Source organism: Oncorhynchus mykiss, chromosome 23, assembly GCF_013265735.2.
Source record: "Oncorhynchus mykiss isolate Arlee chromosome 23, USDA_OmykA_1.1, whole genome shotgun sequence".
NCBI lineage: Eukaryota > Metazoa > Chordata > Actinopteri > Salmoniformes > Salmonidae > Oncorhynchus > Oncorhynchus mykiss.
In genome coordinates this window covers 3,868,056-3,895,897 of record NC_048587.1, presented here as the reverse complement: position 1 = coordinate 3,895,897, position 27,842 = coordinate 3,868,056, and the positions used below count along the sequence as shown (strand labels likewise).

The 27,842-nt window shown below is 42.8% G+C and overlaps 1 protein-coding gene across 1 annotated transcript; it reads left to right on the top strand.

Moving 5' to 3' along the window:
- Positions 1–386: 386 nt before the first annotated feature.
- Positions 387–27,842, top strand: rel (v-rel avian reticuloendotheliosis viral oncogene homolog). The gene is made up of 9 exons (XM_036960901.1): positions 387–466; positions 4,864–5,003; positions 12,666–12,814; positions 13,320–13,411; positions 22,683–22,823; positions 23,733–23,837; positions 24,374–24,589; positions 24,747–24,890; positions 26,043–27,842. The coding sequence occupies exons 1-9, from the start codon at positions 460–462 to the stop codon at positions 27,044–27,046; spliced, it is 1,998 nt and encodes a 665-aa protein (XP_036816796.1). The 5' UTR covers positions 387–459; the 3' UTR covers positions 27,047–27,842.

The window sequence follows — 27,842 nt, the reverse complement described above, 5'->3', positions numbered from 1 at the left end:
TTGGTAGACAACGCATAGGCAAAATCTCCGCAAGTGTAGACTAGTCTATTATCAACGTAATCTGTACGTTTAATTCATTTGGGTGAATTCCCTTAGCCTATGTCATCTGATCTCACTGTGCATTCCTACCGATCACACGTTTTCGTTTAAAGTCGTCCCAAGTTAAAAACGTAAATGCGAAAGTTATGTGCTTTTCAGAGGAATAGCTAATTGATCTATCGATAAATGTGTTTTTAGCGTTCCCATCCATATTTACACAGCAGCACATTCGTTCGCGCATCTGAGGCTGTGATATTCTGGGCGGAGACACCGGGGAATTCCCAGGCGACTCTCTCTCTCTCTCTCTCTCTCTCTCTCTCTGTCTGTCTCGCTCTGTCTCTCACACACTTTCTCTCTCTCTCCCAGCTGGAGCTTCTCATTCAGACAACAACCCGTGATAAGGTTGTGCACACCAACACCATGGATGGTAAGTCTCTACAGATATTATTAATATTATGAGGCGACTGCTAAAAATGGTATTTCAGCAGGATTCTACAACACATTCAGGCTTCACATGTAATTATTATTTTACGTTTTTTTTTAATGTGGTTCGTCATTGACGTGATGATCTGAGAAGTATTTTTGTGAAAAATAAGAAATTCAACAATTTCTATGGTTTGCTTACACGTTATTATTAAATGTTTAACCTGTTTATTTTTGGTCAACATTGCTAACTGTTGCCTAACATATGCCAAAAATGACTAGTCTTAGAATCAACACTGATCACCGGCACGGAAAGAAGGTTCAAGTGCTTGTCTATTTGCGCGTGATAGTTTTCAGATTGGGTTTTCTTTAGAAACTTTTCTTTAAAAACAAGCCAAAACTTTGTAGACTAAATTATATAAAAGCACTTGGTTCCCATATACTGATAATGGTCTATATAGCCACTGTGCACGATGTGTTAGGAGGAAGTGTCTGTTATTTACTTGAAATTTGGCACGGGTTGCAGAACGTGTCTCATCTAATAGCCTGAGAACAACTATTGTGAATATCTAGTTTGGTATAGCTGTCACTCATTCCTCCTGTTTTCACATTCTTTCATTGATAACTTAATTCATTTGGTTACTCACTCTCGTGTGTGTGTGCGCGTGTGTGTGTGCGTGTGTGTGAGCAGCTTGGGCGTGATAACGTTCCTCCCCATTCACTTCCTCAATTGTATTCTTGGGTTGGCAGAGATGTCAGTCATATTTTTGCTAGAGAATGTGAATGTGTAGACAGACAGGCAGACAGGCAGGCAGACAGACGGACACAGACAGACAGACAGACCGACCAAGGCTCAGCAGCAGGTGGTGGAGAGAAGGTCTGAGTTGGTAAGGTGGTTTGTAGGTAGCGTGAGAATGTGAAAGGGTGAGAGGGGGGAGGCAAGTGTACATGCTTCAGGTGTCTCATTAGGAAGAATTGCTAAAGCATAGCTGTGTGTGTGTGTGTGTGTGTGTGTGTGTGTGTGTGTGTGTGTGTGTGTGTGTGTGTGTGTGCACGCGCGCGCGCGCGCGTGTCTCTGGTTAGGTTTAGGTTGGGTTTATGAGAAGTCAATGTGTGGTTGACTGTCAATGAGTTCCCCATGTACTAACATACTGTACCGATCCTTGCTATATGAGCCACGTTACAATTCCCACCAAGCGGCTTAACCCTTATTGGCACAATGCCTTTGGGTGTTTGTCTTTCACACCAGTGACCTGGGTTCGCTTCCCTGCTCCAACGTTTGTTACAAAACTCACCAACCAGAATTGTTAATGAGCCGGTAAATATGGAGCCAATTTCTCAGGATTTGTCTACATATTTGATAAGTAATACATTATCTACCCAATACATTATCTACCCAATACATTATCTATCTCATACATTATATACCCAATACATTATCTACACAATACATTATCTATCCTATACATTATCTACCCAATACATTATCTATCCAATACATTATATACCCAATACATTATATACCCAAAACATTATCTACCCAATACATTATCTATCCTATACATTATCTACCCAATACATTATCTATCCTATACATTATCTACCCAATACATTATCTACCCAATACATTATCTATCCAATACATTATATACCCAATACATTATATACCCAAAACATTATCTACCCAATACATTATCTATCCTATACATTATCTACCCAATACATTATCTATCCAATACATTATCTACCCAATACATTATCTATCCAATACATTACCTACCCAATACATTTTCTACCCAATACATTATCTATCCTATACATTATATACCCAATACATTATCTACCCAATACATTATCTACCCAATACATTATCTATCCAATACATTATCTACCCAATACATTATCTACCCAATACATTATCTACCCAATACATTATCTATCCAATACATTATCTACCCAATACATTATCTACCCAATACATTATCTACCCAATACATTATCTATCCAATACATTATCTACCCATAGCCTTTGTTTCTAAGTGACTATTCAGAACCTTTGATGACTGCCTTTTGCACTATAGTTGTATAGTATTTGAGTGTGTCTTGTCATCTATAGTATAAATACATATGTACACTAACGGTCAAAGGTTTTAGAACACCTTCTAATTTCAAGGGTTTTTCTTTATTTTTACTATTTTCTACATTGTAAAATAATAGTGAAGACATCAAAACTATGAAATAACACATGTAGTAACCAAAAAACGTGTTCAAATCAAAATATATTTTATAAATGAGATTCTTCAAATAGCCATCCTTTGCCTTGATGACAGCTTTACACACTCTTGGCATTCTCTCAACCAGCTTCTTGAGGTAGTCACCTGGAACGCATTTCAATTAACAGGTGTGCCTTGTTAAAAGTTAATTTGTGGAATTTCTTTCCTTCTTAATGCGTTTGAGCCAATCAGTTGTGTGGACGCTCATATGGTATGTTTGGTATTGTTACACAAGACAGATGGTTACTTCTAGCTACTTTTCAACTACATAATACTTTTAAGCTACTTTGCAACTACTTAGCATGATAGCTAACCCTTCCCCAAACCCTAACCTTAACCCTTCCCGTAACCCTAACCCTTTCAGCTAACCCTTCCCCTAACCCTAACCCTTTCAGCTAACCCTTCCCCTAACCTTAACCCTTTCAGCTAACCCTTCCTCTAACCTTAACCCTTTCAGATAACCATTCCCCTAACTCTAACCTTAACCCTTCCCCTAACTCTAACCTTAACCATTCCCCTAACTCTAACCTTAACCCTTCCCCTAACTCTAACCTTAACCCTTCCCCTAACTCTAACCTTAACCCTTCCCCTAACTCTAACCTTAACCCTTCCCCTAACTCTAACCTTAACCCTTCCCCTAACTCTAACCCTAACCCTTCCCCTAACTCTAACCCTTCCCCTAACTCTAACCCTAACCCTTCCCCTAACTCTAACCCTTCCCCTAACTCTAACCCTAACCCTTCCCCTAACTCTAACCATCAACCCTTTAACAAATAGGAGGGTGGGGGGTGGAATACTAAACTATATGGAATACTAAACTATATGGAATACTAAACTATATGGAATACTAAACTATATGGAATACTAAACTATATGGAATACTAAACTATATGGAATACTAAACTATATGGAATACTAAACTATATGGAATACTAAGCTATATGGAATACTAAGCTATATGGAATACTAAACTATATGGAATACTAAACTATATGGAATACTAAACTATATGGAATACTAAACTATATAGAATACTAAACTATATGGAATACTAAGCTATATGGAATACTAAGCTATATGGAATACTAAGCTATATGGAATACTAAACTATATGGAATACTAAACTATATGGAATACTAAGCTATATGGAATACTAAGCTATATGGAATACTAAACTATATGGAATACTAAGCTATATGGAATACTAAACTATATAGAATACTAAGCTATATGGAATACTAAACTATATGGAATACTAAACTATATGGAATACTAAACTATATGGAATACTAAGCTATATGGAATACTAAACTATATGGAATACTAAACTATATGGAATACTAAACTATATGGAATAGTAAGGTATATGGAATACTAAGGTATATGGAATACTAAACTATATGGAATACTAAACTATATGGAATACTAAACTATATGGAATACTAAGCTATATGGAATACTAAACTATATGGAATACTAAACTATATGGAATACTAAACTATATGGAATACTAAACTATATGGAATACTAAACTATATGGAATACTAAACTATATGGAATACTAAACTATATGGAATACTAAACTATATGGAATACTAAACTATATGGAATACTAAACTATATGGAATACTAAACTATATAGAATACTAAACTATATGGAATAGTAAACTACAGTGGGGCAAAAAAGTATTTAGTCAGCCACCAATTGTGCAAGTTCTTGTGCAAGTTCTCCCACTTAAAAAGATGAGAGAGGCCTGTAATTTTCATCATAGGTACACTTCAACTATGACAGACAAAATGAGAAAAAAATCGAGAAGATCACATTGTAGGATTTTTAATGAATTTATCTGCAAATTAAGGTGGAAAATATTTTTTTTTGGAGGGGGTCTAACTCAATATTAGGAAAGGTGTTCTTAATGTTTGGTATACTCAATGTATAGTAATGGTACTGTATATATAATTTAACAGACACTTTTATTCAAAGCGACTAACAGTCGTTTGTGTATAAATGTTTCATATGGGTGGTCCCGGGAATCTAACCCATTATCCTGGCCTTGCAAGCACCATGCTGTACCAACTGAGCTACAGGGGACCATATATAACCCTCTCTCCCTGTGTTGTTGTCCAGTGGCAGAGCCCAGTGTTCAGATCTTTGAGCAGCCCAAACAGAGGGGCATGCGCTTCAGGTACAAGTGCGAAGGCCGCTCTGCAGGCAGCATCCCTGGAGAGAGGAGCTCTGACAACAACAGGTCATACCCCACAATACAGGTAAGCAAATAATATCATAGTCATATGCCATTTAACAGACACTTTTATCTGACTTACAGTCATGTGTGCGTACATTTTACATACGGTCCTGGGAATTGAACCTACTGTCCTACTGTAGTTATATACTACATAGTGTTGAACGATTAACCGAATATTCGGGGGGGCGCGGTTATTAAAAAACTAATTCACCGAGATCGGTTCAATTACTTCAATTCCATTTAGTCCAACGCGTCGTTTCTCTGGAGAGAAATCAAATCAAGAACTATATGGGACGCTGGGCTGAAGGGAGTTGTAGTTTTCATGAAGCAAATATTCAACCTAGTTCAGCGCAGGGACTGCGTAATTACTACAATGACCAGAATCCATTGCGCCTGTTCTTTTCCGGCTCTGACACAGATGGATACACTTTTATGCCTGCTAAGTTAGGTTAGATACACACAGACCGCATACGCCATCGCATGAGAGAGGAATGTACACAACACAACGATGAGATAGAGTGGGATAGAGAGTTCATGAAAGTATGCCTTATCTACTTTGAAGAGCTAGTAGTGAAAGGATTTTGTCAGACAACTCGGCAGCATACTTAAGCAGGCTAGCCTAGCTAAACAGGATGACTACAGACAGCTCTGCAGTATATTTAGGCAGGTTAGCCTAGCTAAACAGGATGACTACAGACAGCTCTGCAGTATATTTAGGCAGGTTAGCCTAGCTAAACAGGATGACTACAGACAGCTCTGCAGTATATTTAGGCAGGTTAGCCTAGCTAAACAGGATGACTACAGACAGCTCTGCAGTATATTTAGGCAGGTTAGCCTAGCTAAACAGGATGACTACAGACAGCTCTGCAGTATATTTAGACAGGTTAGCCTAGCTAAACAGGATGACTACAGACAGCTCTGCAGTATATTTAGGCAGGCTAGCCTAGCTAAACAGGATGACTACAGACAGCTCTGCAGTATATTTAGGCAGGTTAGCCTAGCTAAACAGGATGACTACAGACAGCTCTGCAGTATATTTAGGCAGGCTAGCCTAGCTAAACAGGATGACTACAGACAGCTCTGCAGTATATTTAGGCAGGTTAGCCTAGCTAAACAGGATGACTACAGACAGCTCTGCAGTATATTTAGGCAGGCTAGCCTAGCTAAACAGGATGACTACAGACAGCTCTGCAGTATATTTAGGCAGGCTAGCATAGCTAAACAGGATGACGACAGTACAGTATGGAGAGAACATAACATTAGATGGCCTGGCTGACACTGTTACTGCCTGAGATGAGATGATGACTAATACTACAGTATATCCATCTCAACACTAATACTACAGTATATCCATCTCAACACTAATACTACAGTATATCCATCTCAACACTAATACCACAGTATATCCATCTCAGCACTAATACTACAGTATATCCATCTCAACACTAATACTACAGTATATCCATCTCAACACTAATACAACAGTATATCCATCTCAACACTAATACTACAGTATATCCATCTCAACACTAATACTACAGTATATCCATCTCAACACTAATATTACAGTATATCCATCTCAACACTAATACTACAGTACCAGTATATCCATCTCAACACTAATACCACAGTATATCCATCTCAACACTAATACTACAGTATATCCATCTCAACACTAATATTACAGTATATCCATCTCAACACTAATACTACAGTATATCCATCTCAACACTAATACCACAGTATATCCACCTCAGCACTAATACTACAGTATATCCACCTCAGCACTAATACTACAGTATATCCATCTCAGCACTAATACTACAGTATATCCATCTCAACACTAATACATACTACAGTATATCCACCTCAACACTAATACTACAGTATATCCATCTCAACACTAATACCACAGTATATCCATCTCAACACTAATACCACAGTATATCCATCTCAACACTAATACTACAGTATATCCATCTCAACACTAATACTACAGTATATCCACCTCAGCACTAATACTACAGTATATCCACCTCAGCACTAATACTACAGTATATCCATCTCAGCACTAATACTACAGTATATCCATCTCAACACTAATACATACTACAGTATATCCACCTCAACACTAATACTACAGTATATCCATCTCAACACTAATACCACAGTATATCCATCTCAACACTAATACCACAGTATATCCATCTCAACACTAATACTACAGTATATCCATCTCAACACTAATACTACAGTATATCCATCTCAGCACTAATACTACAGTATATCCATCTCAACACTAATACATACTACAGTATATCCACCTCAACACTAATACTACAGTATATCCATCTCAACACTAATACTACAGTATATCCATCTCAACACTAATACATACTACAGTATATCCATCTCAACACTAATACTACAGTATATCCATCTCAACACTAATACTACAGTACCAGTATATCCATCTCAACACTAATACTACAGTATATCCATCTCAACACTAATACTACAGTATATCCATCTCAACACTAATACTACAGTATATCCATCTCAACACTAATACTACAGTATATCCACCTCAACACTAATACTACAGTATATCCATCTCAACACTAATACTACAGTATATCCACCTCAACACTAATACTACAGTATATCCATCTCAACACTAATACTACAGTATATCCATCTCAACACTAATACTACAGTATATCCACCTCAACACTAATACATACTACAGTATATCCACCTCAGCACTAATACTACAGTATATCCATCTCAACACTAATACCACAGTATATCCATCTCAACACTAATACTACAGTATATCCATCTCAACACTAATACTACAGTATATCCATCTCAACACTAATACTACAGTATATCCACCTCAGCACTAATACTACAGTATATCCATCTCAACACTAATACCACAGTATATCCATCTCAACACTAATACTACAGTATATCCATCTCAACACTAATACTACAGTATATCCATCTCAACACTAATACTACAGTATATCCACCTCAGCACTAATACTACAGTATATCCACCTCAACACTAATACTACAGTATATCCATCTCAACACTAATACTACAGTATATCCACCTCAGCACTAATACTACAGTATATCCATCTCAACACTAATACTACAGTATATCCATCTCAACACTAATACTACAGTATATCCATCTCAACACTAATACTACAGTATATCCATCTCAGCACTAATACTACAGTATATCCATCTCAACACTAATACATACTACAGTATATCCACCTCAACACTAATACTACAGTATATCCACCTCAACACTAATACTACAGTATATCCATCTCAACACTAATACTACAGTATATCCACCTCAACACTAATACTACAGTATATCCACCTCAACACTAATACTACAGTATATCCACCTCAACACTAATACTACAGTATATCCACCTCAACACTAATACTACAGTATATCCATCTCAACACTAATACTACAGTATATCCATCTCAACACTAATACTACAGTATATCCACCTCAACACTAATACTACAGTATATCCATCTCAACACTAATACTACAGTATATCCATCTCGACACTAATACTACAGTATGTCCACCTCAACACTAATACTACAGTATATCCACCTCAACACTAATACATACTACAGTATATCCACCTCAACACTAATACTACAGTATATCCATCTCAACACTAATACTACAGGAAATCCACCTCAGCATTAATACTACAGTATATCCATCTCAACACTAATACCACAGTATATCCATCTCAACACTAATACTACAGTATATCCATCTCAGCACTAATACTACAGTATATCCATCTCAACACTAATACTACAGTATATCCATCTCAACACTAATACTACAGTATATCCATCTCAACACTAATACTACAGTATATCCATCTCAACACTAATACTACAGTGTATCCATCTCAACACTAATACTACAGTATATCCATCTCAACACTAATACTACAGTATATCCATCTCAACACTAATACTACAGTACCAGTATATCCATCTCAACACTAATACTACAGTATATCCATCTCAACACTAATACTACAGTATATCCATCTCAACACTAATACTACAGTATATCCATCTCAACACTAATACTACAGTATATCCATCTCAACACTAATACTACAGTATATCCATCTCAACACTAATACTACAGTACCAGTATATCCATCTCAACACTAATACCACAGTATATCCATCTCAACACTAATACTACAGTATATCCATCTCAACACTAATACTACAGTATATCCATCTCAACACTAATACTACAGTACCAGTATATCCATCTCAACACTAATACTACAGTATATCCATCTCAACACTAATACTACAGTATATCCATCTCAACACTAATACTACAGTATATCCATCTCAACACTAATACTACAGTATATCCATCTCAACACTAATACTACAGTATATCCATCTCAACACTAATACTACAGTACCAGTATATCCATCTCAACACTAATACCACAGTATATCCATCTCAACACTAATACTACAGTACCAGTATATCCATCTCAACACTAATACCACAGTATATCCATCTCAACACTAATACTACAGTATATCCATCTCAACACTAATACTACAGTATATCCATCTCAACACTAATACCACAGTATATCCATCTCAACACTAATACCACAGTATATCCATCTCAACACTAATACCACAGTATATCCATCTCAACACTAATACTACAGTATATCCACCTCAACACTAATACTACAGTATATCCATCTCAACACTAATACTACAGTATATCCATCTCAACACTAATACTACAGTATATCCATCTCAACACTAATACTACAGTATATCCATCTCAACACTAATACCACAGTATATCCATCTCAACACTAATACCACAGTATATCCATCTCAACACTAATACTACAGTATATCCACCTCAACACTAATACTACAGTATATCCACCTCAACACTAATACTACAGTATATCCATCTCAACACTAATACTACAGTATATCCATCTCAACACTAATACTACAGTATATCCATCTCAACACTAATACTACAGTATATCCATCTCAACACTAATACTACAGTATATCCATCTCAACACTAATACTACAGTATATCCATCTCAACACTAATACTACAGTATATCCATCTCAACACTAATACTACAGTATATCCATCTCAGCACTAATACTACAGTATATCCATCTCAACACTAATACTACAGTACCAGTATATCCACCTCAACACTAATACTACAGTATATCCACCTCAACACTAATACTACAGTATATCCATCTCAACACTAATACTACAGTATATCCATCTCAACACTAATACCACAGTATATCCATCTCAACACTAATACAACAGTATATCCATCTCAACACTAATACTACAGTATATCCATCTCAACACTAATACTACAGTATATCCATCTCAACACTAATACTACTGTATATCCATCTCAACACTAATACTACAGTACCAGTATATCCATCTCAACACTAATACTACAGTACCAGTATATCCATCTCAACACTAATACTACAGTATATCCATCTCAACACTAATACTACAGTATATCCATCTCAACACTAATACTACAGTATATCCATCTCAACACTAATACTACTGTATATCCATCTCAACACTAATACTACAGTACCAGTATATCCATCTCAACACTAATACTACAGTATATCCACAACACTAATACTACAGTATATCCATCTCAGCACTAATACTACAGTATATCCATCTCAACACTAATACTACAGTATATCCATCTCAACACTAATACTACAGTATATCCATCTCAACACTAATACTACAGTATATCCACCTCAGCACTAATACTACTGTATATCCACCTCAACACTTATACTACAGTATATCCATCTCAACACTAATACTACAGTATATCCATCTCAACACTAATACTACAGTATATCCATCTCAACACTTATACTACAGTATATACACTAGTGTATCATAATACGCTAACCCTGAGGAGTATATACAGGACCATATCCTAGTCACTAGTGTACTGCAGTTTTCGAGCCAGCATTTGTCGCTAAATCTAGTCCTCTCTGACCCCATGAGCAGGTATCTCTGTTTTGAATAGTTTCTACTCTCTCTGCCCATCCGAACAATTAGCCACTCCTTCCTGCTCCAGCCCTGTGAAAACCACTCACAGACAGCTGTGATGAAATGATAAAGAGATTTAATGATTTGTGATGTCATTACTAGTATTCTAGACTCTCTGGTCTACTAACAACTTTCACTGATGTTGTCCATGTTATTGATTCCTCTCCTCTTCTCCTCTCATATCTTCTCCTCTGTTCTCCTCTCATCTCTTCTCCTCTGTTCTCCTCTCCCCTCTCTTCTCTTCTGTTATCTTATCTCCTCTTATCTTCTCTCTTCTCCTCTCTCCACTTCTCTTCTCTTATATTCTCCTCTTCTATCTTCTCATCTCTTCTCATCTCCGCTCTTCTCCGCTCTTCTCTCTTCTCTTCTCCTCTCTTCTCTTCTCCTCTCTCCACTTCTCCTCTCTTCTCTTCTCCTCTCTCCACTTCTCCTCTTCTCTTCTCTTCTCCTCTCTCCTCTTCTCCACTTCTCCTCTTCTCCTCTCTCCACTTCTCTTCTCTTATATTCTCCTCTTCTATCTTCTCATCTCTTCTCATCTCTGCTCTTCTCCGCCCTTCTCTCTTCTCTTCTCCTCTCTTCTCTTCTCCTCTCTCCACTTCTCCTCTTCTCCTCTCTTCTCTTCTCCTCTCTCCACTTCTCCTCTTCTCTTCTACTCTCTTCTCTTCTCCACTTCTCCTCTTCTCCTATCTTCTCCTCTCTCTCTCTTCTCCTCTCTCCACTTCTCCTCTCTCTCCTCTCTCTTCTCTTCTCCTCTCTTCTCTTCTCTTCTCCTCTCTCCACTTCTCCTCTTCTCCTCTCTTCTCCTCTCTCCACTTCTCCTCTTCTCTTCTCCTCTCTTCTCTTCTCCACTTCTCCTCTTCTCTTCTCCTCTCTTCTCTTCTCCACTTCTCCTCTTCTCCTCTCTTCTCCTCTCTCCACTTCTCCTCTCCTCTTCTCCCCTCTTCTCCGCTCCTCTTCTCCCCTCTTCTCCTCTCCTCTTCTCCCCCTTCTCCTCTTCTCTTCTCCCCTCTTCTCCTCTCTCCACTTCTCTTTTCTCCTCTCTCCTCTCTCTCCTCTCTCTCTTCTACTCTCTCCACTTCTCTTTTCTCCTCTCTCCTCTCTCTCCTCTCTCTCTTCTCCTCTCTCCACTTCTCCTCTCTCTCTTCTCCTCTCTCCACTTCTCTTCTATCTCCTCTCTCTCCTCTCTCTTCTCTCTCTCCTCTCTCTCTTCTCCTCTCTCCACTTCTCCTCTCTCTCTTCTCCTCTCTCCACTTCTCCTCTCTCTCTTCTCCTCTCTCCACTTCTCTTCTCTCCTATCTCCTCTCTCTCCTCTCCTCTCTCTCCTCTCTCTTCTCCTCTCTCTTCTCTTCTCTATGTTCCTCTTTTATTAGTGTGTTTATCCTTTATTAAACCCGGTAAGTAATCTCTTTTACAATAACGACCTGAACGCCCTGTATTCACTTCCTTCTTTAAATGTTTACCCCTCCTCTCTTTCCCCATCAGATTCTGAACTACTGTGGGAAGGGCAAAGTGCGCGTTTCCCTGGTAACCAAGAACGAGCCCTTTAGGCCCCACCCCCATGACTTGGTGGGCAAGGACTGCAAGGAGGGATTCTACGAAGCTGAGTTTGGCCCAGAGCGCAAGGTCTTCGCGTGAGTCACCCTTCATCACTTTACCCCATCGTCATCATCCACTTGAGTTTATCTCACACACACGGTTACCATTATCATCATCATCATCATCATTATAATAAACACAGTCACCACCATCATCATTATTTTCCACTTTTAGTCACTATCACTATCATCATCACCATCATCATCATCACCCTTTTCACTGTCATTTGCATCACCACCCCCTTGTCAAGGGCAGAGTCATGTTGTGGGAGTTCCTCCAGTTGTTTTGCATGTGATGATGTGATCACACACACGCACACACACACGCACACACACAGGCACGCATGCACACGCACACACACACACACACACACTAGTCCAAATGGATGGCCCCTCACTTTGCAAAACCACAGTGCTGAGGGAATTCCCCAGATAATATCACTTTGTCTATGTATCTGTGTAACCGCTTGGGTTATACATGGAGACCATTTTATGCCCCAGGACCCTGAGTTTCTGACTTCCCTATGCTTCGTATCCACAGCTTCCAGAATCTGGGTATCCAGTGTGTGAGGAGGAGAGAGGTAAAGGACTCCATCGTGCAGAGGATGACCAGAGGGATCAACCCATTCAATGGTGGGTTTCTCTCTCAGCTACAGTCTCTCAGGCTTTTCTCCTCCCCCCCCCTCTCTTCCTCTCTCTCTCCCCCTCTCTTCCTCTCTCTCTCCCCCCTCTTCCTCTCTCTCTTCCCCCCTCTCTTCCTCTCTCTCCCCCCTCTCTTCCTCTCTCTCCTCCCCTCTCTTCCTCTCTTCCGCTCTCTCTCCCCCCTCTTCCTCTCTCTCTCCCTCCTCTCTTCCTCTCTCTCTCCCCCCTCTCTTCCTCTCTCTCCCCCCTCTCTTCCTCTCTCTCTCCCCCCCTCTCGTCCCCCCTCTCTTCCTCTCTCTATCCCCCCTCTTCCTCTCTCTCTCCCCCCTCTCTTCCCCCCTCTCTTCCTCTCTCTCCCCCTCTCTTCCTCTCTCTCCTCCCCTCTCTTCCTCTCTCTCCTCCCCTCTCTTCCTCTCTCTCTCCCCCCTCTTCCTCTCTCTCTCCACCCTCTTCCTCTCTCTCTCACCCCCTCTCTTCCTCTCTCTCCCCCCCTCTCTTCCTCTCTCTCCCCCCTCTCTTCCTCTCTCTCTCCCCCCTCTCTTCCTCTCTCTCTCCCCCCCTCTCTTCCTCTCTCTCCCGCCTCTCTTCCCCCCTCTCTTCCTCTCTCTCCCCCCCCTCTCTTCCTCTCTCCCCCCCCTCTTTCACATTTACTTTCTGACATATTCATTTAGAGTGAGAAGTAGATATATATACATGGGCTACTGCTGTCCTAACCACAAGTGGACGGAGATAGATCTGTCAATTTCCTCCTAGAACTTCTATCCCCGGGTCTCTGCAGCAAAGTGTCGTTGTTGTCTCCATTACAAGACAAGAGCTAACCTGCTTCCCCATTTTCATAACACACAGTTGTAGTGCTGGATACCACGTGAGAGAGGGGGATGTGTGTGTGTGTGTGTGTGTGCGCGTGTGTGTGTGTGTGTGTGTGTGTGTGTGTGTGTGTTTGTGCTGAAGGTGTGCAGCCTCTGATAACATTGAAAACATGAAGTACTACCATACAAGCCATTGTACTGATTGGGCAGTACTACCGTACAAGCCATTGTACTGATTGGGCAGTACTACTATACAAGCCATTGTACTGATTGGGCAGTACTACTATACAAGCCATTGTAATGGTATATAGATACCGTCCTGTAGGTTTTCTGTCCAGCCCTGTTCCTGGAGAGATACCTCCAGGTTCTCTAGATTAGGGTTGGAGTTATAACCTACTGGACAGTAGCTCTCCAAGAACAGGGTTGGAGTTATAACCTACTGGACAGTAGCTCTCCAAGAACAGGGTTGGAGTTATAACCTACTGGACAGTAGCTCTCCAAGAACAGGGTTGGAGTTATAACCTACTGGACAGTAGCTCTCCAGGAACAGGGTTGGAGTTAAAACCTACTGGACAGTATCTCTCCAGGAACAGGGTTGGAGTTATAACCTACTGGGCAGTAGCTCTCCAGGAACAGGGTTGGAGTTAAAACCTACTGGACAGTAGCTCTCCAGGAACAAGGTTGGAGTTTAAACCTACAGGATGTTAGCTCTCCAGGAACAGGGTTGGAGTTATAACCTACTGGACAGTAACTCTCCAAAAACAGGGTTGTAATTTAAACCTACAGGATGTTAGCTCTCCCGGAACAGGGTTGGAATTTAAACCTACAGGATGTTAGCTCTCCCGGAACAGGGTTGGAGTGCTATTTGTCAATAGCAAATGAGGAAATCTGGTCACCGTTTGGCCATACAGAACTTGTGTGTTGTTAAAAGGAAGTAGGAGTCATTATTCATCGATGTGAATAACACACAGCAGTTCTGTTACTAAACTTTGTACCAATTCTGTTACACCACTTCCTCTCAACTCCCCTCGACTGTTTTACCTCATCATGTCCGCTACTCTTTACGGATCGACGGTCTAAACAAAACGGCGGTAACAACATGTGTATCTAGACTGAGACTGAGATTGAGATTGTTCTTCTCAAATGTAGCATCGTGAATAGCCCTGTTTATCTGGCCCTTATGGATCCATGTGAAACAACTTTGTTGTGTGGTTTCAAAAAAGGAGAAATGAAACACGTAAATAAATCCTGGGATGGAGACAGACAACAGGTTTTTACAGACAACACACTTGGCAGGGTTTGAGTTTGGAGGAATTTGATTGGAATTGAGAAAACAAGAGCACCTTGTAGAGCATAAGGGTCCAACTCATTCCACGGAGGGACTAGTGTCTGCAGGTTTTTTGGTTTTTCCTTTCAATTAAGACCTTGACAACCCGGTGAGTGAAGCTCCTTACTAATCAGTGACCTTAATTCACCAATCAAGTACAAGGGAGGAGAGAAAACCCACAGACACTCAGCCCTCCGTGGAATGTGTTTGACACCTGCAGTGTAGAATAACTAGAGTTTCCAGTCCAGGTCGTTGTTTCCGTGGTGACGGTCGGTGGCGAGTTGTCGCGGCGATGGTCGAATGGCAAGGCAAGAGAATAACATTTCACTTCTGCAGTGAAACACAGCTGCTTCCTGTACAGGGAGAGATACAGACAGACACACACACACACACACACACACACACACACACACACACACACACACACACACACACACACACACACACAGCCCCCCTTCCGTTTAAGTATACAGACCACTAGGTCTGCTTCTACATGGGAAAATGGCTGACATCATTTAAAAAAATGGAATTCCATTTTATTCATTTTTTGTTCCTGTGAGCTCAATGCGCAGTTTCCTTTAAAGATAAATCAGATCCAGCCTGAACTGTGTGATGTAGTTGGGAGTTGTAGTTTCCTTTAAAGATAAATCAGATCCAGCCTGAACTGTGTGATGTTGTAGTTTCTCTAAAGATAAATCAGATCCAGCCTGAACTGTGTGATGTAGTAGGGAGTTGTAGTTTCCTTTAAAGATAAATCAGATCCAGCCTGAACTGTGTGATGTAGTAGGGAGTTGTAGTTTCCTTTAAAGATAAATCAGATCCAGCCTGAACTGTGTGATGTAGTAGGGAGTTGTAGTTTCCTTTAAAGATAAATCAGATCCAGCCTGAACTGTGTGATGTAGTAGGGAGTTGTAGTTTCCTTTAAAGATAAATCAGATCCAGCCCGAACTGTGTGATGTAGTAGGGAGTTGTAGTTTCCTTTAAAGATAAATCAGATCCAGCCTGAACTGTGTGATGTAGTAGGGAGTTGTAGTTTCCTTTAAAGATAAATCAGATCCAGCCCGAACTGTGTGATGTAGTAGGGAGTTGTAGTTTCCCTTAAAGATAAATCAGATCCAGCCTGAACTGTACGATGTAGTAGGGAGTTGTAGTTTCCTTTAAAGATAAATCAGATCCAGCCCGAACTGTGTGATGTAGTAGGGAGTTGTAGTTTCCTTTAAAGATAAATCAGATCCAGCCTGAACTGTGTGATGTAGTAGGGAGTTGTAGTTTCCCTTAAAGATAAATCAGATCCAGCCTGAACTGTGTGATGTAGTAGGGAGTTGTAGTTTCCCTTAAAGATAAATCAGATCCAGCCCGAACTGTGTGATGTTGTAGTTTCTCTAAAGATAAATCAGATCCAGCCTGAACTGTGTGATGTAGTAGGGAGTTGTAGTTTCTCTAAAGATAAATCAGATCCAGCCTGAACTGTGCCATGTAGTAGGGAGTTGTAGTTTCCAACAGGCCAATATTCGACATAGGGTTAATCAATGGATTTGAAGGTGGTTTCTAGACAGGTTGGGACGAGGGTTAATCAATGGATATGAAGGTAGTTTCTAGACAGGTTGGGACGAGGGTTAATCAATGGATATGAAGGCGGTTTCTAGACAGGTTGGGACGAGGGTTAATCAATGGATATGAAGGTGGTTTCTAGACAGGTTGGGACGAGGGTTAATCAATGGATTTGAAGGTGGTTTCTAGACAGGTTGGGACGAGGGTTAATCAATGGATTTGAAGGTGGTTTCTAGACAGGTTGGGACGAGGGTTAATCAATGGATATGAAGGTGGTTTCTTGACAGGTTGGGACGAGGGTTAATCAATGAATATGAAGGTTGGGACGAGGGTTAATCAATGGATATGAAGGTGGTTTCTAGACAGGTTGGGACGAGGGTTAATCAATGGATATGAAGGTTGGGACGAGGGTTAATCAATAGATATGAAGGTGGTTTCTAGACAGGTTGGGACGAGGGTTAATCAATGGATATGAAGGTTGGGACGAGGGTTAATCAATAGATATGAAGGTGGTTTCTAGACAGGTTGGGACGAGGGTTAATCAATGGATTTGAAGGTGGTTTCTAGACAGGTTGGGACGAGGGTTAATCAATGGATATGAAGGTTGGGACGAGGGTTAATCAATGGATTTGAAGGTGGTTTCTTGACAGGTTGGGACGAGGGTTAATCAATGGATTTGAAGGTGGTTTCTTGACAGGTTGGGACGAGGGTTAATCAATGGATGTGAAGGCGGTTTCTAGACAGGTTGGGACGAGGGTTAATCAATGGATATGAAGGCGGTTTCTAGACAGGTTGGGACGAGGGTTAATCAATGGATATGAAGGTTGGGACGAGGGTTAATCAATGGATATGAAGGTGGTTTCTAGACAGGTTGGGACGAGGGTTAATCAATGGATTTGAAGGTGGTTTCTAGACAGGTTGGGACGAGGGTTAATCAATGGATATGAAGGTGGTTTCTAGACAGGTTGGGACGAGGGTTAATCAATGGATATGAAGGTTGGGACGAGGGTTAATCAATGGATATGAAGGCGGTTTCTAGACAGGTTGGGACGAGGGTTAATCAATGGATATGAAGGTGGTTTCTAGACAGGTTGGGACGAGGGTTAATCAATGGATTTGAAGGTGGTTTCTTGACAACCAAAGAGATTATTCATAAGGGGGACAAGATTCAGCTTCCCGGTCTCAGTCCCTCTCAGCCTTTTACATTCTCAACCCTCCACCTGCTTAACCTCTCTTGATCTGTGGCTGTCTCTCTCTCTCTCTCTCTCTCTTTCACACACACACACACACACACACACACACACACACCTGCCACTCTGCCTCCCCCTCTCTCACTCTTCCTCATTCTCAAAGTACCTACCTACAGTACCAGCTAATCAACCCAGCTCCAAACCCAGACCTCTCTAGATGTCTGCCTGTCTGTCTGCCTGCCTGCCTGCCTGCGTGCCTGCCTGCCTGCCTGCCTGCCTGCCTGTCTGTTTGTCTGTCTGTCTGTCTGTCTGTCTGTCTGTCTGTCTGCCTGCCTGCCTATCTGTCTGCTTGCCTATCTGTCTGTCTGTCAGTCTGCCTGTCTGTCCGTCTGCCTGCCTGTCTTTCTGTCCGTATGTCTGTCTGCCTGCCTGCCTGTCTGCTTGCCGATCTGTCTGCTTGCCTATCTGTCTGTCTGTCTGTCTGTCTGTCCGCCTGTCCGTCTGTCTGCATGTCTGTCTGCCTGTCTGTCTGTCAGCCTGTCTGCCTATCGGTGTCTGGCCGGCACACACACACACAAGTGTGAGAACGTCTATTTCCACTTCTATTAGAGGTGCTGATGTCTGCCACCCTCTCAGCTTGCCTGTTGGACTTCAAGTCATACACAGTTTAATGCATACAGTAGTGGACCCTATCTCCTTCCCCTTGCTCTGTCTGGTCATTGTGGTTTTACCAGGGCTGCTGTCTACGTCAATTCTCCTCTCTTCTCTCTCCCCCTCTCTCTTTCAAGTCAGAAGTCGTCATTGGTGCCCCGACAGTCTTGTTTCTTAAGTCTGCATTACCCACACCCACACACAGACATACACACTTATACACACACTGATATTTCCACCTGCGGTGACATCACTAGGCGTCACAATGGTGATGCTGTAGGAGGGATAACCTCTAGAGAGAACCCAGAGAGAGAGAACCCAGAAAGAGAGAGAGTGGGAGAGAACCCAGAGGGAGAGAACCCAGAGAGAGAGAAAGAGAACCCAGAGAGAGAAAGAGAACCCAGAGAGAGAGAGAGAACCCAGAGAGAGAGAGAGTGGGAGAGAACCCAGAGGGAGAGAACCCAGTGAGAGAGAGAGTGGGAGAGAACCCAGAGGGAGAGAACCCAGAGAGAGAGAAAGAGAACCCAGAGAGAGAAAGAGAACCCAGAGAGAGAGAGAGAACCCAGAGAGAGAGAACCTAGAGAGAAGCCAGAGAGAGAGAGGTAGAGAACCCAGAGAGAGAGAAAGAGAACCCAGAGAGAGAGAGAACAAAGCTGTGAACGATCTGAGAGACAAGGCAAGAAGGGCATTCTATGCCATCAAAAGGAACATAAATTTCAACATACCAATTAGGATCTGGCTAAAAATACTTGAATCAGTTATAGAACGCATTGCCCTTTATGGTTGTGAGGTCTGGGGTCCGCTCACCAACCAAGAATTATCAAAATGGGACAAACACCAAATTAAGACTCTGCATGCAGAATTCTGCAAAAATATCCTCAGTGTACAACGTAGAACACCAAATAATGCATTAGGCCGATACCCACTAATTATCAAAATCCAGAAAAGAGACATTAAATACTACAACCACCTAAAAGGAAGTGATTCCCAAACCTTCCATAACAAAGCCATCACCTAGAGAGAGATGAACCTGGAGAAGAGTCCATTAAGAAAGCTGGTCCTGGGGCTCTGTTCACAAACTCAAACACACCCCACAGAGCCCCAGGACAGCAGCACAATTAGACCCAATCAAATCATGAGAAAACAAAAAGATAATTACTTGACACATTGGAAAGAATTAACAAAGAAACAGAGCAAACTAGAATGCTATTTGGCCCTAAACAGAGAGTACACAGCGGCAGAATACCTGACTACTGTGACTGACCCAAAATGAAGGAAAGCTTTGACTATGTACAGACTCAGTGAGCATAGCCTTGCTATTGAGAAAGGCCGCCGTAGGCAGATCCGGCTCTCAAGAGAAGACAGGCTATGTGCTCACTGCCCACAAAATGAGGTGGAAACTGAGCTGCACTTCCTATCCTCCTGCCAAATGTATGACCATATTAGAGACACATATTTTTCTCAGATTCCACAAAGAATATGAAAACCCAATTTTGATAAACTCCCATATCTATTGGGTGAAATACCACAGTGTGCCATCACAGCAGCAAGATGTGTGACCTGTTGCCACAAAAAAAGGGCAACCAGTGAAGAACAAACACCATTTATAAATACAACCCACGAGAGAGAGAGAGAGAGAGAGAGGGGGGCAGAGAGAGAGAGAGAGATAGAGAGGGGGGCAGAGAGAGAGAGAGCTAGAGAGACAGAAAGAGAAAGAGAGAGGCAGAAAGAGAGAAAGTGTGGGCTGATATGAAACATGGTCACCGTACGTACGTGTGTGTGGGGGTGTGACACTTTTGGGCTGTCAAAACCGTTAATGCATGTGTATATGTGTGTGTGTGTGGGGGGGGGAGGGAGAGACCTATATCTCTGTGTGTGGATGAGTAGGTCTAAGAGTCTGTGGGTTGTATCTGTGACGTTTCTAACCACCCTATCTAAGCACTACCTGTGTGTGAGGCTAGGGGAACCTCCCACGTGCCCCATGTCAGAGCCCAAACACTCTGCTACTATGGACTACAGAGAAGGTGTTAAGGGTAACTGTCTTGTAAGATGCGCTCCAACGCACTACTGCACATCTCTCACTCACTCTCTCACTCACTCCCTCCCTCTCTCTCACGCTCTCCCTCGCTCTCTCTCTCCCCCTCTCTCACTCTCTCTCACTCTCTCACTCACTCTCTCTCACTCTTTCACTCTCTCACTCACTCACTCCCTCCCTCTCTCTCTCTCCCCCTCACTCACTCTCTCTCACTCTCTCACTCACTCCCTCCCTCTCTCTCACTCTCTCCCCCTCTCTCACACTCTCACTCACTCACTCCCTCCCTCTCTCTCACTCTCTCCCTCGCTCTCTCTCTCCCCCTCTCTCACTCTCTCACTCACTCACTCCCTCCCTCTCTCTCACTCTCTCTCCCTCTCTCTCTTTCTCTTTCACACACTCTCTCTCTCTCTGTCTCTCTCTCTCTCAATTCAATTCAATTCAAGGGCTTTATTGGCATGGGAAACATGTGTTAACATTGCCAAAGCAAGTGAGGTAGATAATATACAAAAGTGAAATAAACAATACAAATTAACAGTAAACATTACACATACAGAAGTTTCAAAACAATAAAGACATTACAAATGTCATATTATGTCATACATACAGTGTTTTAACAACGTACAAATGGTTAAAGGACACAAGATAAAATAAATAAGCATAAATATGGGTTGTATTTACAATGGTGTTTGTTCTTCACTGGTTGCCCTTTTCTCGTGGCAACAGGTCACAAATCTTGCTGCTGTGATGGCACACTGTGGAATTTCACCCAGTAGATATGGGAGTTTATCAAAATTGGATTTGTTTTCGAATTCTTTGTGGATCTGTGTAATCTGAGGGAAATATGTCTCTCTAATATGGTCATACATTGGGCAGGAGGTTAGGAAGTGCAGCTCAGTTTCCACCTCATTTTGTGGGCAGTGAGCACATAGCCTGTCTTCTCTTGAGAGCCAGGTCTGTCTACGGCGGCCTTTCTCAATAGCAAGGCTATGCTCACTAAGTCTGTACATTGTCAAAGCTTTCCTTAAGTTTGGGTCAGTCACAGTGGTCAGCTATTCTGCCACTGTGTACTCTCTGTTTAGGGCCGCACACTCTCTCTCTCTCTCTCTCTCTCTCTCTCTCTCTCTCTCCCTCTCTCTCTCGCTCTCTCTCTCTCTCTCTCTCTCTCCCTCCCTCTCTCTGTCCCTCTCTCTCTCTCTCTCGCTCTCTCTCTCTCTCTCTCTCTCCCTCTCTCTCTCTCTCTCTCTCTCTCTCTCTCTCTCCCTCCCTCTCTCTGTCCCTCTCTCTCTCTCTCTCGCTCTCTCTCTCTCTCTCTCTCTCTCTCTCCCCCTCTCTCTTTCCCTCTCTCTCTCTCTCTCTCTCTCTCTCTCTCCCTCCCTCTCTCTTTCCCTCTCTCTCTCTTTCATGCCCTACCGCTCTCTCTTAGATCTCTGTGCAGCCCAGTCTCCCTTTCCTTCTCTGTCTATCGTATTTTAACTTTTTTGAAAAGAGATGATGTTTCTCTTTCCTATTGTGGCCAATAGTGTTTCAACTACGTGGAAACAAGTAGCCTGTTTACTACTCACGTATTCAACTACTGAACAAGGTCATGTGTGTGTGTGCGCGTGTGTGTGTGTGTGTGTGTGTGTGTGTGTGTGTGTGTGTGTGCATGTATATTTACTTGTCGTTTGATTGGCTGACTGACTGATTGATGTCCCCACAGTGCCACGGGAGCAGCTGTTACAGACCGAGGAGTACGACCTGAACGTGGTGCGACTCTGTCTGCAGGTGTTCCTACAGGACGACAGCGGACACTACAACCGTGCGCTCAACCCCATTGTCACAAACCCCATCTATGACAACAGTGAGTATAGCTAGGCTTGACGTTCAATAGTCAGGCTTACACTAGCACAAACCTCATCTATGACAACAGTGAGTAGATCTAGGCTATCACTAGCTGGCCTTGACAGTGAATAGCCAGACTAACACTAGCACAAGCCCATCTACGACAACAGTGAGTATAGCTATGCTAATGCTAGCTAGCTAAAATAACTCCATATACGATAACCGTAAAATAGCCAGGCTAATGCTAGCACCAACGCTAGCCAGGCTAATGCTCGCTAGCACCACCCCCATCTACAGCAACAGAGAGTATCCAGTAGCTAGGCTAACCCTAGCTTGCTTACAGACCTCTATATACATTACCAGTGAGCGCTGTAGCCAGGCTAGCACTAGCTAGGACTAAACCTAGCCGGGCTAAAGCTAGCTAGCACCAACCTCATCTAAGACAACAGTGAGTAGAACCAACCAAACCAGTGACTACTACGCTAATGCTATCTTATGACGACCTGGCTACATTCTCTGTCTGACATTGCACCCCTTCTGTTTATAGACAAAGAGGAAGCAAGCAGACCACAAACTCAACATTAACATGAATGTTTTAAGCAGCACTGTTGCCGTGGTTCACTGTTGCCGTGGTTCACTTCCTCATATGAAAGCATGCATGTGATTCTCTATCTCGTTAGAGAGCACTCCAAAATAACTTAATGCCCCTGTCGTCTGTCCCTAGTGCTCTGGTGTTAAACTGCCTTGACTGAAACTGGTGAAAGTTATTCTTTATACCTGACAAGAGTGTAGGGTTAAAGAGATTTCACTCACAATATACATACATGGCATGCTTGCTCACACACACACACACACACACACACACACACACACACACACACACCGTGTAACCTTTGTCATCTCCTCTCCTGTAACCTTTGTCACCAAGGGGCTCCGAACACGGCTGAGCTGCGTATCTGTCGGGTCAACAGGAACAGTGGCTGTGTGAAGGGAGGAGACGAGATCTTTCTGCTGTGTGATAAAGTCCAGAAAGGTACAGTATGTCCACAGAGTGTAAAGAAATTGAAAATATGTATTCTCACCTTCCCTTCCATGGATCACAATGTACTGCTATGGGACTCCCGATCACGGGCCGGTTGTGATGCTATATGTGTCTCTTTTCATTCATCCATCCATCCATCCATCATCCATCCATCCATCCATCCATCCATTCATCCATCCATCCATCCATCATCCATCCATCCATTCATCCATCCATCCATCCATTCATCCATTCATCCATCCATCCATCCATTCATCCATTCATCCATCCATCATCCATTCATCCATCCATCCATCCATTCATCCATCCATCCATTCATCCATCCATCCATTCATCCATTCATCCATCCATCCATCCATCCATTCATCCATCCATCCATCCATTCATCCATCATCCATCCATTCATCCATCCATCCATCCATCCATCCATGCACTTCCTTAGTCATAGTCCTTGTCTCTTCTGTCCTATTCACTCATTCCTTCATCTCCTCATCCCTCCATCCCTCCCATTCCCTGCTCGTGTCCAGATGACATTGAGGTGCGTTTCTTCACTCCTGGCTGGGAGGCTAAGGGCTCCTTCTCCCAGGCTGACGTTCACCGCCAGGTGGCCATCGTCTTTAAGAGCCCGCCCTACTACGACACTTCCATCACCGGCCCGGTCACTGTGCACATGCAGTTACGCCGTCCCACCGACCAGGAAGTCAGCGAGCCCATGGAGTTCAGATATCTACCCGACGACAAGGGTGAGGAAGCCATCTCATTTTTTATATTTATTCTCTCCCTGTTGTAATCATAGTTTACTCATTCATGTTGACTGCGCTATAAATCAGGAACATACCATGTGAATGTTGGTTTCCGCTAGGCTGACACTTTAACATAGCATCTGTGTGTTGGCTACAGATCCCTATGGTTGCCAGGAGAAGAAGAGGAGAAGAGAGCACCTGATGAAAGCCTTACCCGGGTTCCTACCTTTAGGTGGAATGAATCCCATGAACAGACCGAAGGCAGTACCACACAGTCCCATGGCCCAGTCCATGAGAAAAGGTAAGAGAACACACACACACACACACACACACACACACACTTAACCAACCCCGACCTAGGCCCAGACACTGATCCTCTTATCTTAAACCACCTGCTACCTCTCTTTATCTGTGTCTGTCTGTGGAATGCACACTCACACACACACACACACACACATAAAATCTCCCACTGAAATAAACGCACAAAAGTCGTGATATTGATGGAACTTTATTTAACAACCTGGTCTCAGAGCAAAACATATTATATTTTACGAAATCCATGCCATTCTATTTAGCATGATATGTTGCTTTACATTAGGTTACATTACATTGGCCTACCAATGTAATAGCGGTCGTACAATATAATACGAATTGCAGGACGTATAGAATCCTACACCTTGATCGCGTTTGACCCGTTTAATATGATGTATTACATTCGTTTAGTGTTTTTGGGCTCCCGGGTGGTGCAGTGGTCTAAGGCACTGCATCGCTGTGCTAGAGGCATCACTACAGACCCTGGTTCGATCCCGGGCTGTATCACAACCGGCCCGTGATCGGGAGTCCCATAGTGTGGCTCACAATTGGCACAGCATCATCCGGGTAAGGGGAGGGTTTGGCCGGTGTAGGCCGTCATTGTAAATAAGAATTTGTTCTTAACTGACTTGCCTCGTTAAATAATATATTTATTTTTTTAAGTATGAGGTTCGACTAGTTTAGTATGATATATTACGTTAAGGTTTGGGTTAGGAGTTAGGTTAAATGGTAAAGGTTAGGGTTAGCGGAAGGGTTAGCTAACATGTTAAGTAGTTGCAAAAGTAGCTAAAAAGAAATAAGTAGTTGCAAAATTGCTAATTAGCTAAAACGCTAAACTTGTCCGTGATGAGATTCGAACTCACAACATTTGAGTCGCTAGCTCCACGTTCACGTTATACATATCACACTAAATAGAGTGGCTTGGATTTTAGGAAAATATTTTACGTTTTTGCTCTGAGACCAGGCTGTATTTAAGCCTTGATGTAGAGATGTATTGTTTTGCTCTGAGACCAGGCTGTATTTAAGCCTTGATGTAGAGATGTATTGTTTTGCTCTGAGACCAGGCTGTATTTAAGCCTTGTTGTAGAGATGTATTTCTATATACACAACAACACTAATCTCCAAACCTCCTCTTTACCAGACATCAACAACATGTACATGAAACAGCCCTCTCCCGCTATGATGCGTCAAACCCCTCCTACCATGTACAACCACGCCAACCAACATTACCAACAACATAGCCCTCAGCAGCGCACAATGATGACATCCATCAACCAGATGTGGCCCCAACCCAACCCGACTTTGTCCCTGGAGACCATCAGAATTAACCCCTCGAGCACCGGTAGTAACCAGGGTAACGGTATGCAGCAACAGCAGGTGAACCACTGTGTTACCTCTGGGTACCTTCATGGAGGGGAGAGCAGCGGTAGTGGTAGCGGTGGTGGTGGTGGTAACATCCTGCCCCAACTCACCATGGGGGACCTGCAATGTCTGGGTCTGGAGTCCAATCTCCAGGGTCCTTCGGCCAGTCATGCCCTGCCCGGTGGGCCTGATCTCCAGCTCCACCACCAGCAGCCTCACCCCCAGCACCCTCACCAGCGGCAGCACTTCCAACAGCATAGACAGCAGCAGCTCCACCAGAGGAAAGGGCCATCCTTTACCCAGGGCATGGGGAGCCAGGAAGGGCAGATCCAGGGGAGTCAGACCCAGACCCTGGGCCTCCAGGCACCCTGGAACAACGGTGGCGAAGTGGGGTCCCTGGGGTTAGGCTTCCTCCTGGATAGCGTGGAGAGTGATGAGATCATCCAGGGCCTGGTGGGAGGAGGGGGCCCTCAGGCCACCTTCCAACTGAAGCAGGAGCCCCTAACTGGGGGACAGGAGGGCCAGATGACCGCCTCTTGTTCCTTCTCCGCCTCGGACGGCCAGCAGCAGCAGTCGTACGCCAACCTCCTTCCCCGGCCTATGAGTAACAGCAACGGCATCACCATGGAGACAGCAAGGCATGAAAGCACCAATAGCAACTCCAACAACATCCAGGCCCTCAAGAACTTACAGAACCCCTTTACCCCAGCCAATGGAATGGGGCAAGAAGGTGCCCATTTTGACTCCTTGGCTGCCTGGGCCTTTTTCACTCCACCGCAGTGACTTGGCACATTCTCAGCCTGTGGGAAATGCTTCTGGCAGTCTCAGTGAGCAAATGCTTAGTCATCTTGTCTGTGCAAGAATGTGGTCAGAACTTGTGAACAGACAGAGATATTTTCAGGGCAAAGGTAACTCAACTGGCTATATGAATATGATATGAATGTACTTTTTTTTTTATATCACTCAATCAGTCTCAGAGTTAGATGAGTTGAGTTCTCTGCCAACAGAAGTAATCAATGCTTTGTGGTTTTAACATGATGAATATGCTTTTGAGGAAAAGGCGGATAAAGGTTAAGATAAACACGTGATAGTATGTTTTTGTTAACACTTTACTTGAAGTGGGCTGTTATAATGGCCTTACTAACCCATACAGAAGCAAGAATGTCATTACACCTTCCATGAAATGACCCCACATCATGTTGTTAGGTTAAAAAGAACACATGGTTCACACCATTCAAACCAATGAGGGTTCAGAACTTTAAAGCCGACGATCTCAGGAGGATCTTTTATCAGATAGAACCTTGTAGTTCTAATGTCCCGATTCAACGGTCTACTGTTCCATGTTCCGTGTTCCATGTTCCGTGTTCCGTGTTCCGTGACAGTGTTATGTTACAGTGTAATGTTGGTCATAGAGCCTCCAGAGTGGCCCGGTGGTCTAAGACACTGTTCTAGATGTGCCACTAGAGATCCTGGTTTGAGTCCAGGCTCTGTCGGCAGCCGGCCGCGACCGGGAGACCCATGGGGCGGCGCACAATTGGCCCAGCGTCGTCTGGGTTAGGGGAGGGTTTGGCCGGCTGGG

Coding starts and splice junctions, on each gene's coding strand:
- rel (XM_036960901.1), top strand. Junction 13,412..22,682: donor AGGGATCAACCCATTCAATG/GTGGGTTTCTCT, acceptor ATGTCCCCACAG/TGCCACGGGAGCAGCTGTTA. Junction 24,590..24,746: donor ATATCTACCCGACGACAAGG/GTGAGGAAGCCA, acceptor TGTTGGCTACAG/ATCCCTATGGTTGCCAGGAG.